Raw genomic sequence first — 17,746 nt, 5'->3', positions numbered from 1 at the left:
CCCAGGTGTCAGTCAGTCAGGCACCCAGACACAACCCCCAGGTGTCAGTCAGTCAGGCACCCAGACACAACCCCCAGGTGTCAGTCAGTCAGGCACCCAGACACAACCCCCAGGTGTCAGTCAGTCAGGCACCCAGACACAACCCCCAGGTGTCAGTCAGTCAGGCACCCAGACACAACCCCCAGGTGTCAGTCAGTCAGGCACCCAGACACAACCCCCAGGTGTCAGTCAGTCAGGCACCCAGACACAACCCCCAGGTGTCAGTCAGGCACCCAGACACAACCCCCCAGGTGTCAGTCAGTCAGGCACCCAGACACAACCCCCAGGTGTCTCCTTTGAACCACCCTATTAATCTCATCTCAAACGAGACAGGATAGCATTAGTGTGGTCTCCAAACGCCGGCTTCGTGTCCTCCATGTTCCCTCTGAGCCACTGCAGCTCTCTAGTTAAATAGATTTACAGATTCTTAACTTCTCAGCCCCTGAGGTGGTTGCCAGGCAGCTTCTCCACAAGGCTGACAGGGTACCTCTCTCTCTCCATCACGCTGTCTCTCTCTCAGTCCCTTCTCAATCTCGCTTTCTCTTTCTCCCTATCCAGTGCTAGAGGCGTTACTACAGACCCAGGTCCATTCCCGGGCTGTTCCACAACCGGCCGTGGCCGGGAGTCCCATAGGACGGCGCACAATTGTCCCAGCATTGTCCGGGTTAAGGGAGGGTTTGGCCGGGGGGGGGGTTTACTTGGCTCATCGTGCTCTAGCGACCCTTGTGGTCAGCCTGCAGACGGACCCCGGTTGCCAGTTGAGCAGTGTTTCCTCCGGCAGCTGGCTTCCAGGTAAAGCTGGCGGGTGTTAAAGAGGGCTTTTAGGCGGGTCATGTTTCGGAGGACACATGACTCCACCTTCGCCTCTCCCGAGCCCGTTGGGGAGTTGCAGCGATGAGACAAGAGAGGGGGGGGTAAAATACAACAAAAAAATAAGAAATCCATCTGTTATACCTGAGCCTGTTGTTTCTCTCTGTAAAATACTGACATTTTACATTTCTCAGCCCAACTCACCCTCACATAGAACAAGGGTCTGTGTCCCCAATGGCACTCTGGTCAAGACAGGTGCACCATAAAGGGAATATGGTGCCATTTGGCAGTAAACCTCTAACTCATGACTTAAACATCTTTTTTTTGACAGTGGCCATGTGGATTTCATTTCTATTCCCTCTCAGTACCTCACAGATGGAGTATTGGTAAAAATGTGTCAGGGACACCTCCTTTCATAGCTCGACAGCCAATCCTGGACATTGTTTAAGTCTATATCCAAGAGTACCACACTGGGGGAGGATCCCTACAGCAATGGCTGCACTGTCGTTCTACTCTTCCCTAGATGCTAGCCGTCTCTCTCAACCCTCTTGTAAACAGCTTTAAGTACTTATATCTGACTGTTATTAAGCTGGATCTGAGTTGATGCTATGGGGATGGAGTACGGGAATTGTGAAAGGGGTAATGATGATTTCATGGAAAGTACAAATACTGTGCTTTACTTTATTAAAAGTATTTAATTCACCCAAAACACTTACAGTTAGATAGACACAGTATTTATTAAAGGTGATCCTATAGATTGTCCAATCTAACATATACAGTTGAAGTTGGAAGTTTACATTTAAGTCATTTAGCAGACGCTCTTATCCAGAGCGACTTACAAATTGGGTTTACTTACACTTGTAAGTGTAAGTTAACTTACACTTAGGTTGGAGTCATTAAAACTAGTTTTTCAACCACTCCACAAATTTCTTGTTAACAAACTATACTTTTGGCAAGTTGGTTAGAACATCTACTTTATACATGACACAAGTAATTTTTGCAACAATTGTTTACAGACAGATTATGTCACTTATAATGTCACTTATAATTCACTGTATCACAATTCCAGTGGGTCAGAAGTTTACATACACTAAGTTGACTGTGCTTCTAAACAGCTTGGAAAATTCCAGAAAATTATGTCATGGCTTTAGAATCTTCTGATAGGCTAATTGACATCATTTGAGTCAATCGGAGGTGTACCTGTGGATATATTTCAAGGCCTACCTTCAAACTCAGTGCGTCTTTGCTTGACATCATGGGAAAATCAAAAGAAATCAGCCAAGACCTCAGAAAAAAAATTGTAGACCTCCACAAATCTGGTTCATCCTTGGGAGCAATTTCCAAATGCCTGAAGGTACCACGTTCATCTGTACAAACAATAGTACGCAAGTATAAACACCATGGGACCACGCAGCCGTCATACCGCTCAGGAAGGAGACGCGTTCTGTCTCCTAGAGATGAACGTACTTTGGTGCGAAAAGTGCATTTCAATCCCAGAACAACAGCAAAGGACTTTGTGAAGATGCTGGAGGAAACCGGTACAAAGTATCTATATCCACAGTAAAATGAGTCCTATATCGACATAACCTGAAAGGCCGCTCTGCAAGGAAAAAGCCATTGCTCCAAAACCGTCCTATAAAAATCAGACTACGGTTAGCAACTGCACATGGGGAGAAAGATCGTACTTTTTGGAGAAATGTCCTATGGTCTGATGAAACAAAAATAGAACTGTTTGGCCATAATGACCATTGTTATGTTTGGAGGAAAAAGGTGGAGACTTGCAAGCCGAAGAACACCATCCCAACCATGAAGCATGGGGGTGGCAGCATCATGTTGTGGGGGTGCTTTGCTGCAGGAGAGACTGGTGCACTTCACAAAATAGATGGCATCATGAGGCAGGAAAATTATGTGGATATATTGAAGCGACATCTCAAGACATCAGTCAGGAAGTTAAAGCTTGGTCGCAAATTGGTCAAATTGGTCATTTCAGATTCTGAAAATAAAGTGGTGATCCTAACTTACCTAAGACAGGGAATTTTTACTAGGATTAAATGTCAGGAATTGTGAAAAACTGAGTTTAAATGTATTTGGCTAAGGTGTATGTAAACTTCCGACTTCAACTGTAAGTCATAATTTATTAAACAATGTTATTCTAGTCATCCCTTTGCCCAAATCTATATCCAAACACACCAAGTGTGAGTTCCCTCTGCCCTCCTCCTTTTGCCCTCGAACAGCCTCAGTTCATCGTGGGCACTGACTCTACAAAGTGTCAAAAGCGTTCCACAGGGATGCTGGCCCATGTTGACTCCAATGGTTCCCACAGTTGTGTTAAGTTGGCTGGATGTCCTTTGGGTGGTGGACCATTCTTGATATACACGGGAAACTGTTGAGCGTGAAAAACCCAGCAGCCTGACACCTACTACTGTTCAATACCCCGTTCAAAGGCACTTCAAAATGTTGTCTGGCCCATTCACCCTCTGAATGGCACACATACACAATTCATGTCCCAATTGTCTCAAAGCTTAAAAATCCAACGTTAGCCTTATCTCCTCCCCTTCATCTACACTGATTGAACAAGTGACATCGATAAGGGATCATAGCTTTCACCTAGTCAGTCTGTGTCATGGAAATTGTTCTTTATGTTTTGTATACTCGGTGTACTAGTATATGATGAAACAACTTCACAAGTATTTTTGAATTATCACATAAAACCAATCATTCAATCAAACTCTATCTGCCCCTTCTCTCTCTCTCTCCAGCGGTGCAGTGTGGGAACCCGGGGACCCCCAGTAACGGCCGTGTGTCCCGGCTGGACGGCACAACCTACTCCCACTCTGTCACCTACTCCTGTATGGATGGCTACCTGCTGACCGGCTCCACCACACGTCAGTGTCTGGCCAACGCCACCTGGTCTGGCACTGCCCCCAACTGCAGCAGTAAGTCTTCATAAACCAACCTCACTGCCCTGAACTGCAGCAGTAAGTCTTCATAAACCAACCTCACTGCCCTGAACTGCAGCAGTAAGTCTTCATAAACCAACCTCACTGCCCTGAACTGCAGCAGTAAGTCTTCATAAACCAACCTCACTGCCCTGAACTGCAGCAGTAAGTCTTCATAAACCAACCTCACTGCCCCCAACTGCAGCAGTAAGTCTACATAAACCAACCTCACTGCCCCCAACTGCAGCAGTAAGTCTTCATAAACCAACCTCACTGCCCCCAACTGCAGCAGTAAGTCTTCATAAACCAACCTCACTGCCCTGAACTGCAGCAGTAAGTCTTCATAAACCAACCTCACTGCCCCCAACTGCAGCAGTAAGTCTTCATAAACCAACCTCACTGCCCCCAACTGCAGCAGTAAGTCTTCATAAACCAACCTCACTGCCCCCAACTGCAGCAGTAAGTCTTCATAAACCAACCTCACTGCCCCCAACTGCAGCAGTAAGTCTTCATAAACCAACCTCACTGCCCCCAACTGCAGCAGTAAGTCTTCATAAACCAACCTCACTGCCCTGAACTGCAGCAGTAAGTCTTCATAAACCAACCTCACTGCCCTGAACTGCAGCAGTAAGTCTTCATAAACCAACCGCACTGCCCTGAACTGCAGCAGTAAGTCTTCATAAACCAACCGCACTGCCCTGAACTGCAGCAGTAAGTCTTCATAAACCAACCTCACTGCCCTGAACTGCAGCAGTAAGTGGGATCAGAGCCCGCATTCATAAAGCGTCTCAGAGTAGGTGTGCTGATCTAAGATCAGACCCCAAACCCCCCCCCCCGTCTATCTAATCTTATTCATTATGATCTCACAGGCAAAAAGAATACTAGATCAGAACATTTAAAATTTAGGGCCCTGGACTTACCCATTGTGCTTATGAACAGGGACGTTTGAAAATTCCTACTGATAACACCATAATGTTTTTTTTTACGATGTATTTCGATTGTGATCTTTGGTTTTCGTGTATGGGACCTATTGATATGTGATACAGAGTCATAGATGGGGGATTGGTTCTATTAGTGGGCTGAGGCTGAAGATAGAATGTGTCCCAAATGGCACCCTATTCCCTATATAGTACACTACTTTTGACCACAGCCCTATGGGTCCTTGTCACAAGTAGTGCACTATAAAGGGAATAGGGGGGCCATTTGGAACTATTCCAGAATCTTAATCTCGCATCCTGTTGTCATGACATTTCAAGACGTTGCTCCTCTCGTGTTAAGAAGGGTGGGTTGTTTATGACTGGAATTTTCCGGGCAGTGTAAGAGAGGGATCGAAGAGGAGACACTATTTAAGGTAGCCTTCGGGTTAAAGATTGAGACAGCGAGAGAAGGGGTCTCACGCACACACACACACACACACACACACACACACACACACACACACACGCACAGTGACTGGTGGGTTGAGACAGCGAGAGAAGGGGTCTCACGCACATATACACACACACACACACACACACACACACACACACACACGCACAGTGACTGGTGGGTTGAGACAGAGAAGGGAGGTCAGAAGAGCCCTGTGTCCCTGCTCCAGCAAGATAAGAAAATCAATCCCTCTGTGCCTCTCTGTTACCTTGTACATATTACCATACCCTCCAAAGCTCTTCCCTCTTCTTCAGCTCCTTCTCAGTTGAGTAGACAACGCCAGGGTGTCAATCTGATTTGAATCTAGGCCCAGGGGCGAGACAGAGGGAGAGAGAGACCGAGAGACCGAAAGGGAGAGTGAGGGAGAGAGGCTAGCACTTAAAGTTCTGAGAAGCATATGTTTGTTAGAGCTTGGTGAGAGTGTGGTTGTCCTAAGGTTATTTTGCATAAAACCTTCCTACAACTTTAAGAAATGGTGCAGGATAGTTGCTTGGCTTTGGAACATTCTCAGCACATTTAAGGAACTTGACAATTTCTTTTTATTTGATTGGTATTTCATTAACAGAATGTTTCCTTAAAGTTCAAACATGGTTACATTTCAATTTTGGTAATGTTCTAGGAATGTTCTCGAATTGGTTTGACATTGGGAATGTTGAGTTGGAGTTAATTTTATTTTTACAGGGACAGTGCACATTAACATTGACACATGTTCTCATGTAGTTCAGAGAACATTAAGAAACACCGTTCTTCTGTGCGAATTTCAGTACTTCAGCCTAACGTTTCCCTCAGGTTTCTTCATGGTTCTAAAGTCATATTTTCAAATTGTTCCAAGAACATTAAAAAAAAGTTCCATGGAAATGTTAGAAACATTCAGAGAACGTTCTAAGAACATATATATTCAGTTCTCAGCAACAGCAAAACTCTGTCTATCCTCTATCTTGTTAAGTGTGTTCAGGTGTGTTGGCCAAGTCCACTAACTGGCAACACCTGATCTTAATGAGTGCTTGTTTCCTTTGAAATGGGGGTCTGTTTGATTAGACTAACATGTAAAAACCGGGCATGCTAGCCTCCATCCTGGTGGCGCAGTGGACTAATTCCATGGACAGAGAACAGATTATAGGTTTGAATCTTCAAGGAAGTCATTTAAAGCCTCCAAATAACCTATCATTTCCTTTCTCAGAGCGTTCAATGAACCAGAGTAAAACGTTCTCAGAACCTTCCTGAAACCTTAAAATAAATGTTCCCAGAACAGTCAAAATGTTCACTTCTCTGCACCGAATGTTTAAAAAAAAAAACTTCTGTTTTATCGGTCAGGAAATGTATGACTTCGTTCCCACAAACAATGTAAAAAAAAATAAAAAATACATTCCCACAACTTCCCAGGAACCAAATGTGCTAGCTGGGAGAGAAAGAGAGAGAGACAGAGAGACTTATTCCACTTCAGGTAGATAATTCCTCTCTATCTCACCTGGTGTTTCAGATTCAGGAATGGACTACCAGATCTATAAACTACTGCCTGCCTTTCCTACTGCCTGCCACTCCTTCCTCCAGGCTAGGTTCATTGCCTTTGATCGTATGCCTCTTAGTGCCCATATATGCTTAAACAGGTAAAATGCTTTGCCTACAGCGTTTCAAAGAGACCTTTGGTTTGTGTCCCAAAACGGCACCCTGTTACCTATATAGTCTCAGGGCTCTGATCTAACGTAGCGCACCTTTTTAGGGAAAGGTGTCATTTGGGACACATCCCTTGCCTGTGGCATCAAATCAAATTGTATTTGTCACATGCGCCGAATACAACAGCTGTAGACCTTACAGTTGAAATGCTTACTTACACAGCCCTTAACCAACAATGCAGTTTTAAGAAAAATACCAACAAAAAAATAAAGAAATAAAGTAACAAAAGGTAACGTGTTAAAGTAGTACTGGTTGATGAGTCTTTACATGTGTTTTATTGAGCAGGCTGAGAAGGGTGATGCAGTATTTTCTATCCAGTGGTGGAGTCACATTAGCATTTTGGTCGAGACATTTTCCACACCACCTAGATGTTTACGAGCTTAGCCCTCCGATGATTGATTCCCGAAGCTTCATTCTCATGTTTTTAGTTTTTTAAGCAAAAGACACAACATTTATGGAAAACTGTAATTCCGGAATTGATAAGGGCACCACATAAATCAATCCGAAATTAAAAATGTTAAGTACTTTTGGGGTTTGTTGTCAGTCACGGTGATCACTGATCACAGAACTACTAATGTGTTTCTGTTACCTTGTCATCTGAATTCCCAAGGAGACCGTAAACATTCTACTTCCTGCTCTCTGCTCTCCGTCCTCCACAGAACAGAAGGGAGTTATAGTCGTAAGAGATTGACAGAATTGATTATGGAAGTTAAACCCAGGAGACCCTCGTATGAGAACACAGCTCACAGCTATTGATTTTCCCGGTGATAGTGAAATCTATCATTTTGAATAAAAGAGGCGAGGTGGTATCTCATCAGTGGAGATATCTCTGTTGCTGGCTGCATAAATTGGTCATTTCAGATGATTTGTGGATTAGGTTTCCCACCGATTGTTGTCACAGCCCCAGTTACATCTTACGCCGGACCCACAATGGGGCCTAAATTGCACTTCGACCGCCGTCATAGATATCCGTGTCTGTCACACAAGAGCCAGAAAGCCAACTAAGTGTCCAGACTGGGGATGTCTTCTTTGTTATGTATGTATGTGTTTGCTGTAACAGAGTACACTGTGTCACTGAGTTACTCTTTTGTCCCCTTCCTTCCTACCATCCTTTGTTCGTTCCTTCCTTCCCGCCTTCCTTCCTTCCTTCTTTCCTCTCTCTCTCTCTCTCTCTCTCTCTCTCTCTCTCTCTCTTCCTTCCTTCCTTCCTTCCTTCCTTCTTTCCTCTTCCTTCCTTCCCTCCTTCATCTCATCCTCCCTGCCGTCCTTTCTTCTTTCCTTCCTTCCTTCCTTCCTTCCTTGCTTCCTTCCTTCCTTTCCTCTATTCCTTCATTCCTTCTTTCCTCTCTTCCTTACTTCTTTCCTTCCTACCTCCCTCCCTCCCTGCCCCCCCTCTCCCTCCCTCCCTGCCCCCCCTCTCCCTCCCTCCCTCCTTCCTTCTTTCTGTCTAATCACAGTGATCAACTGTGGCGACCCTGGGGTTCCAGCCAATGGGATGAGGTATGGAGAGGACTTTGCTATTGGTCAGAACATCACATTCCTGTGTGCGCCGGGATACAGCATGGAGGCTGACAGCTCGGCCGTACGCACCTGCACCTCCAACGGCACCTGGAGTGGCATCATGGCATCCTGCCAAGGTAAGACCTAGCAACACATGTGTAGCATAATGTACTTCATTACCCACAATGCTCTGTGGAACATATCTAATAACATTTTGGCATCATAGCATCTTTCAAAGGTAGGGCCCAGCAACACTTTGTTTGGTTGGTTTGTTCCCCTGACTACTTCAATTTGAGTGTTTGAATATGTGTATCTACACTTTAGAATAGATTTCAATGAGCCAAGTCTTAGGGACTAACTAATCAATGTCCCCATTGTCTAAAACAGAGCTGTCTTGGCTTGTGTTCCCTAAGGAATCACCACCAGTTTCACTACAGATTGTTATAGCTTATTCACAGTAACACTGAACACCTCCTGCTTTCCACACTGTTGCCCTTAGCAACGGTAGCCCATATATCATTGTGTCCTGTTAGCTGCCACGGTGAGAAAAGGGTTTAAATAAAGCATATCAGTTTGCTTTGGTTTGTTATTGTAGGACCAACATCCTGTCTTGTAGTTGTTATTGCTGACACTAAATGGCCAGGCAGACAAGGTTTCTCTTCATAACACCCTTTCTCAACATGCATAGAATTGGACCAATCTTGGACCAACTATGATCAACACATATGTCCATCTGTTAGTACAGGTGGTAGTTCCATTTATTGGCTGTGTGAAAGTGTGTTGTTATGCGTACATATGTAACAGCTGCAGAGTGATATCTTGGTGCCGTACATTCTTATGATGCACAGTTAGATCTGTGAATGTGGATGTTTACGTGTGGAATAGAAAGTAGCCTAATGGAGGTGGATGGGTGAAAGTCTAACATTGCCTTTTAACACAAAGTTGCGTGTGTGTGTGTGTGTGTGCGTGCGTGCTTGCATGCACTGGTATTGTATACTGTATGTGAGAAAGCCTGTGAAATGGAGGATCCGTCACAGCAGCTGGAGACCTTCTCCACCACTGTTGTGTCACTGGAGTTGTGAGACTACTCTGCATAAACCTATTATTCATTAGCTTAGTACAAGCCAAACTGGTCCACTCTCAATTGGAGGGGCTACCAACCGTGTCCAATACTAATTCAGAATATTAATACAACATTTGGGAATTTATTACACGTTTATTGCTTTTATTACTGTGACACAGAGATGGCAATAAAAGCAGCCAATGATCAGAAAGCTCCATTTGAGCTGGACTAATGTGTTTGTTTTTATAGTCAGCTGATTCATTTAATCACTACCCTCCAAATCAATGGGTTCTGGTCAAATGTAATGGACTATATAAGGGATATTGTGTCAATGGGCTCTGGTCAAAAGTAGTGCACTAGGCAATCAGGTGCCAATGGGCCCAGGTCAAAAGAAGGGTACTATATAGTATAAGGAATAGGCCTAGTGTCCATAGTGCTGTTACTGACCAAACCAACCCCATCTTTTGGAAAGTCTATCCACAGTGCTGTAACGGTTATTCTGTGAGATGACTGTATCCATGGTGATAGGCTTTCCAAAATAGTGCACTATTTTACTGTAATTTGGTGAGAGTATTTTGTCTATCGTATAGTCTGCTGGAAAGCCTGTTTCTGCCCAAACCAACCCTCTCAGAACAGTCTGCTGGAAAGCCTGTTTCTGCCCAAACCAACCCTCAGAACAGTCTGCTGGAAAGCCTGTTTCTGCCCAAACCAACCCTCTCAGAACAGTCTGCTGGAAAGCCTGTTTCTGCCCAAACCAACCCTCAGAACAGTCTGCTGGAAAGCCTGTTTCTGCCCAAACCAACCCTCTCAGAACAGTCTGCTGGAAAGCCTGTTTCCTCCCAAACCAACCCTCTCAGAACAGTCTGCTGGAAAGCCTGTTTCTGCCCAAACCAACCCTCTCAGAACAGTCTGCTGGAAAGCCTGTTTCTGCCCAAACCAACCCTCTCAGAACAGTCTGCTGGAAAGCCTGTTTCTGCCCAAACCAACCCTCAGAACAGTCTGCTGGAAAGCCTGTTTCTGCCCAAACCAACCCTCTCAGAAGAGTCTGCTGGAAAGTCTGTTTCTGCCCAAACCAACCCTCTCAGAACAGTCTGCTGGAAAGCCTGTTTCTGCCCAAACCAACCCTCAGAACAGTCTGCTGGAAAGCCTGTTTCTGCCCAAACCAACCCTCTCAGAACAGTCTGCTGGAAAGCCTGTTTCTGCCCAAACCAACCCTCAGAACAGTCTGCTGGAAAGCCTGTTTCCTCCCAAACCAACCCTCAGAACAGTCTGCTGGAAAGCCTGTTTCTGCCCAAACCAACCCTCTCAGAAGAGTCTGCTGGAAAGTCTGTTTCTGCCCAAACCAACCCTCTCAGAACAGTCTGCTGGAAAGCCTGTTTCTGCCCAAACCAACCCTCAGAACAGTCTGCTGGAAAGCCTGTTTCTGCCCAAACCAACCCTCTCAGAACAGTCTGCTGGAAAGCCTGTTTCTGCCCAAACCAACCCTCTCAGAACAGTCTGCTGGAAAGCCTGTTTCTGCCCAAACCAACCCTCAGAACAGTCTGCTGGAAAGCCTGTTTCCTCCCAAACCAACCCTCAGAACAGTCTGCTGGAAAGCCTGTGTCTGCCCAAACCAACCCTCTCAGAAAAGTCTGCTGGAAAGCCTGTGTCTGCCCAAACCAACCCTCAGAACAGTCTGCTGGAAAGCCTGTTTCTGCCCAAACCAACCCTCAGAACAGTCTGCTGGAAAGCCTGTTTCTGCCCAAACCAACCCTCAGAACAGTCTGCTGGAAAGCCCTATCTGCTGTTACTGTAATTTGCTGAAAGGAGTGTATCCACTATGCAATTCTTTGGAAAGCCTACAATATCTGCTTTTACTTACTGTAGTTCGGTGAGAGGAGGAGTATTCTGTGTCCACATCGTAGTTGGCAGAACTCCATGTGAAAAACAGACACTGAAGAGAAAGGGAGACTCACTCTACAGAGTGCAGCATGAGTCATCCAGCCTAGCCCTCTCTTCTACTCAAGCGTTCCGTAGGATGTGGCGCACCAAGACTCCCAGGCAGCGCTCAGACAAACTAACTGTCCCTTTGACTCTCTCTGCCGTATTGCACTATATAGGGAATAGGGTGCAATTTGGAACTCAGTTATTTTTTATTTAATGTTTATTTAACTAGGCAAGTCAGTTAAGAACAAAGCCTTATTTACAATGCCAGCCTAGGAACTAACTTGTTCAGGGGCAGAACGACTGTAACGGTTTCTCTCCTCCTCTACGTCTGAAGAGGAGGAGTAGGGATCAGACCAAAATGCAGCGTGTTGTGAAGACATGATGAATATTTATTAAAGCAAAGACGAACACGAAAAAACACTTGGAAAATTACAAAACAACAAAACGATGTAGACAGACCTGAACATGTGAACTTACATAAACACGAAGAACGCACAAACAGGAACAGACTAACCAAACGAACGAAAACGAAACAGTCCCGTGTGGTGCGACAGACACAGGAACAATCACCCACAAACAAACAGTGAGAACAGCCTACCTTAATATGGTTCTCAATCAGAGGAAACGTAAAACACCTGTCCCTGATTGAGAACCATATCAGGCCAATAGACAAATAACCTAAACATAGAAACACATAACATAGAATGCCCACCCCAACTCACGCCCTGACCAACTAAACACATACAAAAACAAGGAAAACAGGTCAGGAACGTGACAGAACTCCCCCCCTCAAGGTGCGAACTCCGGGCGCACCACCTAAAGTCTAGGGGAGGGTCTGGATGGGCATCTGTCCACGGTGGCGGCTCCGGCTCCGGACGTGGTCCCCACCCCACCATAGTCAAACCCCGCTTCCGTAGCCTCCTCCAAATGGCCACCCTCCAAATTAACCCCACTGGATTTAGGGGAAGCACCGGACTAAGGGGAAACACCGGAATGAGGGGCAACACCGGAATGAGGGGCAGCTCCGGAATGAGGGGCAGCTCCGGACTGATGGGCAGCTCCGGACTGAGGGGCAGCTCCGGACTGAGGGGCTGCTCCGGTCTGAGGGGCTGCTCCGGTCTGAGGGGCTGCTCATGGCTGGCTGACGGCTCTGGCTGCTCATGGCTGGCTGGCGGCTCTGGCTGCTCATGGCTGGCTGGCGGCTCTGGCTGCTCATGGCTGGCTGGCGGCTCTGGCTGCTCATGGCTGGCTGGCGGCTCTGGATGCTCCTGTCTGAGGGAAGGCTCTGGCTGCTCCTGTCTGACGGAAGGCTCTGGCTGCTCCTGTCTGACGGAAGGCTCTGGCGGCTCCTGTCTGGCGGAAGGCTCTGGCGGCTCCTGTCTGGCGGACGGCTCTAGCGGCTCCTGTCTGGCGGACGGCTCTAGCGGCTCCTGTCTGGCGGACGGCTCTGAAGGCTCAGGACAGACGGGCGGCTTTGAAGGCTCAGTATAGACGGGCGGCTTTGCAGGCTCAGTACAGACGGACAGTTCAGGCGCCGCTTGGCAGACGGACAGCTCAGATGGCGTTGGGGAGACGGGCAGTTCAGGCGCCGCTGGGCAGACGGCAGACTCTGGCCGGCTGAGGCGCACTGTAGGCCTGGTGCGTGGTGCCGGAACTGGAGGTACCGGGCTAAGGACACGCACCTTCAGGCTAGTGCGGGGAGCAGCAACAGGACGCACAGGACTCTGGAGACGCACAGGAGGCTTGGTGCGTGGTGTAGGCACTGGTGGTAATGGGCTGGGGACACGCACCATAGGGCTAGTGCGTGGAGGAGGAACAGGGCTCTGGAGACGCACAGGAAGCCTGGTGCGTGGTGTAAGCACTGGTGGTACTGGGCTGGGGCGGGGAGGTGGCGCCGGATATACCGGACCATGCAGGCGTACTGGCTCCGTTGAGCACTGAGCCTGCCCAACCTTACCTGGTTGTATGCTCCCCGTAGCCCGACCAGTGCGGGGAGGTGGAATAACCCGCACTGGACTGTGTATGCGAACCGGGGACACCATGCGTAAGGCTGGTGCCATGTATGCCGGCTCGAGGAGACGCACTGGTGGCCAGATGCGTTGGGCCGGCTTCATGACATCCGGCTCAATACTCAATCTAGCCCTGCCAGTGCGGGGAGGTGGAATAACCCGCACCGGGCTAAGCACACGTACAGGAGACACCGTGCGCTTTACCGCATAACACGGTGTCTGCCCGTACTCTCGCTCTCCACGGTAAGCTCGGGGAGTTGGCGCAGGTCTCCTACCTGACTTTGCCACACTCCCTTGTAGCCCTCCCCCCCCAAGAAATTTTTGGGCTTGACTCACAGGCTTCCGTGCTAGCCGCGTACCCTCATAACGCCGGTTCCTCTCTCCGGTTGCCTCTGCTCTCCTAATTGCCTCCAGCTGTTCCCATGGGAGGCGATCTTTTCCAGCCAGGATCTCCCATGTGTAGCAACCCTTGCCGTCCAAAACATCCTCCCATGTCCATTCCTCCTTCATGCGCTTTTGGTTTCTCCCACGCCGCTTGGTCCTTGGTTGGTGGGTGATTCTGTAACGGTTTCTCTCCTCCTCTACGTCTGAAGAGGAGGAGTAGGGATCAGACCAAAATGCAGCGTGTTGTGAAGACATGATGAATATTTATTAAAGCAAAGACGAACACGAAAAAACACTTGGAAAATTACAAAACAACAAAACGACGTAGACAGACCTGAACATGTGAACTTACATAAACACGAAGAACGCACGAACAGGAACAGACTAACCAAACGAACGAAAACGAAACAGTCCCGTGTGGTGCGACAGACACAGACACAGGAACAATCACCCACAAACAAACAGTGAGAACAGCCTACCTTAATATGGTTCTCAATCAGAGGAAACGTCAAACACCTGCCTGTAATTGAGAACCATATCAGGCCAATAGACAAATAACCTAAACATAGAAACACATAATATAGAATGCCCACCCCAACTCACGCCCTGACCAACTAAACACATACAAAAACAAGGAAAACAGGTCAGGAACGTGACAACGACAGATTTTTACCTTGTCAGCTCGGGGATTCGGTTTCGGTTATTGGCCCAACACTCTAACCACCAGGCTACCCGCCACCCCGGGTAGCCTAGTGACACCCAGAGGCTAGTGCTCGGAGAGAATACCATTAGCTCAGTTTCAGTTAGACAGCTGGTAGTAAATGTCCACTAAGGGTGGCAAAGCCACAATTATTCTTTCGGCTTCATTTCCTAAGATTATGAAAATATGTTGTTTTAGTTGTTAGCCCGGCTGTGGCCTTTTCCCAAAGGTTTCTTGTGTATTCGCTGTTTACCTTTATGCCATGAATGGAATCATAAAGTATAAATCGTGCCTAATTGATTCAGGATAACTCTACTGTGATAACGAGAGTTAAGTAAAGTTTGATTCATGCCTAATTGATTCATGATATCCCTACAGGGATAATGAGGTTTAAGTAAAGTTTGATTCATGCCTAATTGATTCATGATATCCCTACAGGGATAGTGAGGGTTAAGTAAAGTATGATTCATGCCTAATTGATTCATGATATCCCTACAGGGATAATGATGGTTAAGTAAGTGAGTAATTCAGCATTGATTAAAGTATTACTTCCCCTCAGAGTATACTCCCTCCCTCCCTCCCTCCCTCCTCCTCTTTCTCCCTGTCTTCTCTCCCACTACACCCACCCTCTTTCTCACCCCTCTCTCCACCCTTCTCCCCTCTCCACCCATAGCGGTGACCTGCGCAGCACCCTCTGCCATCTCCAACGGAGTCCTGGAGGGTACAGACTTTGAGTGGGGCACCAGCGTGAGCTACAGTTGCTCCCCAGGGTACGAGCTGTCATTCCCTGCCATTCTCACCTGCGTGGGCAACGGCACCTGGAATGGAATGGTGCCTCAGTGCCTACGTGAGTAACATCTCTCCTCTCCACTCGTGTTATTTTGTTATCTCGCTCTCTCTCTCTCTCTCGCTCTCTCTCTCTCTTTCTCTCTCGCTCTCTCAGTCGCTCTCTCGCTCTCTCTCTCTCTCACTTTCTCTCTCGCTCTCTCTCTCTCTCTCTCTTTCTCTCTCGCTCTCTCAGTCGCTCTCTCGCTCTCTCTCTCTCTCACTTTCTCTCTCGCTCTCTCTCTCTCTCTCTTTCTCTCTCGCTCTCTCACTCGCTCTCTCTCTCTCTCTCTTTCTCTCTCGCTCTCTCACTCCCTCTCTCACTCTCTCTTTCTCTCGCTCTCTCTTTCTCTCTCTCTCTCTCTCTTTCTTTCTCTCTCCCTCTTTCTCTCGCTCTCTGTTTTCCACTCTCTTGCACATCGATGCAGCTTCACTCTCTCTGCAGTAGAACGTTAACACATCGATGCAGCTTCACTCTCTCTGCAGTAGAACGTTAACACATCGATGCAGCTTCACTCTCTCTGCAGTAGAACTAACACATCGATGCAGCTTCACTCTCTCTGCAGTAGAACGTTAACACATCGATGCAGCTTCACTCTCTCTGCAGTAGAACGTTAACACATCGATGCAGCTTCACTCTCTCTGCAGTAGAACGTTAACACATCGATGCAGCTTCACTCTCTCTGCAGTAGAACTAACACATCGATGCAGCTTCACTCTCTCTGCAGTAGAACGTTAACACATCGATGCAGCTTCACTCTCTCTGCAGTAGAACGTTAACACATCGATGCAGCTTCACTCTCTCTGCAGTAGAACTAACACATCGATGCAGCTTCACTCTCTCTGCAGTAGAACGTTAACACATCGATGCAGCTTCACTCTCTCTGCAGTAGAACGTTAACACATCGATGCAGCTTCACTCCCTCTGCAGTAGAACGTTAACACATCGATGCAGCTTCACTCTCTCTGCAGTAGAACGTTAACACATCGATGCAGCTTCACTCTCTCTGCAGTAGAACGTTAACACATCGATGCAGCTTCACTCTCTCTGCAGTAGAACGTTAACACATCGATGCAGCTTCACTCTCTCTGCAGTAGAACGTTAACACATCGATGCAGCTTCACTCTCTCTGCAGTAGAACGTTAACACATTTTGTTGCGTTCTTGTTTCCTTGTTTCAGTTTGAATAAGATGTCCACTCTACAGTTCTATGACTATAGTCAGTTACAGAGAATAATCTTTTAGTTTTTTTAAACCAATTTCCTAATCTTTATTAGAAACAACAGGTTAATATCAGGGTAACGACAGGGAAATAACAGGAAATTACAGGGAAATAACACGGTAACGACAGGAAAATAACGGGGTAACGACAGGGAAATAACAGGAAATTACAGGGAAATAACAGGGTTAGTATAGTGAAATAACAGGGTTAGTACAGGGAAATAACAGGGTTAGTACAGGGAAATAACAGGGTTAGTACAAGGAAATAACAGGGTTAGTACAGGGAAATAACAGGGTTAGTACAGGGAAATAACAGGGTTAGTACAGGGAAATAACAGGGTTAGTACAGGGAAATAACAGGGTTAGTACAGGGAAATAACAGGGTTAGTACAGGGAAATAACAGGGTTAGTACAGGGAAATAACAGGGTTAGTACAGGGAAATAACAGGGTTAGTACAGGGACATAACAGGGTTAGTACAGGGAAATAACAGGGTTAGTACAGGGAAATAACATGGTTAGTACAGGGACATAACATGGTTAGTACAGGGACATAACAGGGTTAGTACAGGGAAATAACAGGGTTAGTACAGGGACATAACATGGTTAGTACAGGGACATAACATGGTTAGTACAGGGACATAACAGGGTTAGTACAGGGAAATAACAGGGTTAGTACAGGGAAATAACATGGTAACGACAGGGAAATAACAGGGTTAGTACAGGGAAATAACATGGTTAGTACAGGGACATAACATGGTTAGTACAGGGACATAACAGGGTTAGTACAGGGAAATAACAGGGTTAGTACAGGGAAATAACAGGGTTAGTACAGGGAAATAACAGGGTTAGTACAGGGAAATAACAGGGTTAGTACAGGGAAATAACGGGGTAACGACAGGGAAATAACAGGGTTAGTACAGGGAAATAACATGGTAACGACAGGGAAATAACAGGGTTAGTACAGGGAAATAACAGGGTTAGTACAGGGAAATAACAGGGTTAGTACAGGGAAATAACATGGTAACGACAGGGAAATAACGGGGTAACAACAGGGAAATAACATGGTAACGACAGGGAAATAACGGGGTAACAACAGGGAAATAACATGGTAACGACAGGGAAATAACGGGGTAACAACAGGGAAATAACATGGTAACGACAGGGAAATAACGGGGTAACAACAGGGAAATAACATGGTAACGACAGGGAAATAACGGGGTAACAACA

At 46.7% G+C, this 17,746-nt stretch overlaps 1 protein-coding gene across 5 annotated transcripts in view; it reads left to right on the top strand.

The window, feature by feature from the left end:
- Window positions 1-17,746, top strand: part of LOC129820230 (CUB and sushi domain-containing protein 3-like) — an 805,004-nt gene that overhangs the window by 743,439 nt on the left and 43,819 nt on the right. For all 5 annotated transcript variants that reach the window (XM_055877256.1, XM_055877257.1, XM_055877255.1 and 2 more), the window contains 3 exons: window positions 3,609-3,785; window positions 8,348-8,527; window positions 15,146-15,319. In XM_055877256.1, the coding sequence (XP_055733231.1) occupies window positions 3,609-3,785; window positions 8,348-8,527; window positions 15,146-15,319 (531 nt within the window). The remainder of the gene's footprint in view (window positions 1-3,608; window positions 3,786-8,347; window positions 8,528-15,145; window positions 15,320-17,746) is intronic.

Source organism: Salvelinus fontinalis, chromosome 22 (genome assembly GCF_029448725.1).
Source record: "Salvelinus fontinalis isolate EN_2023a chromosome 22, ASM2944872v1, whole genome shotgun sequence".
In the NCBI taxonomy this organism is placed as follows: domain Eukaryota; kingdom Metazoa; phylum Chordata; class Actinopteri; order Salmoniformes; family Salmonidae; genus Salvelinus; species Salvelinus fontinalis.
Note: the sequence above shows the minus strand (reverse complement) of the source record. Positions and strands in the feature narration are given on the sequence as shown.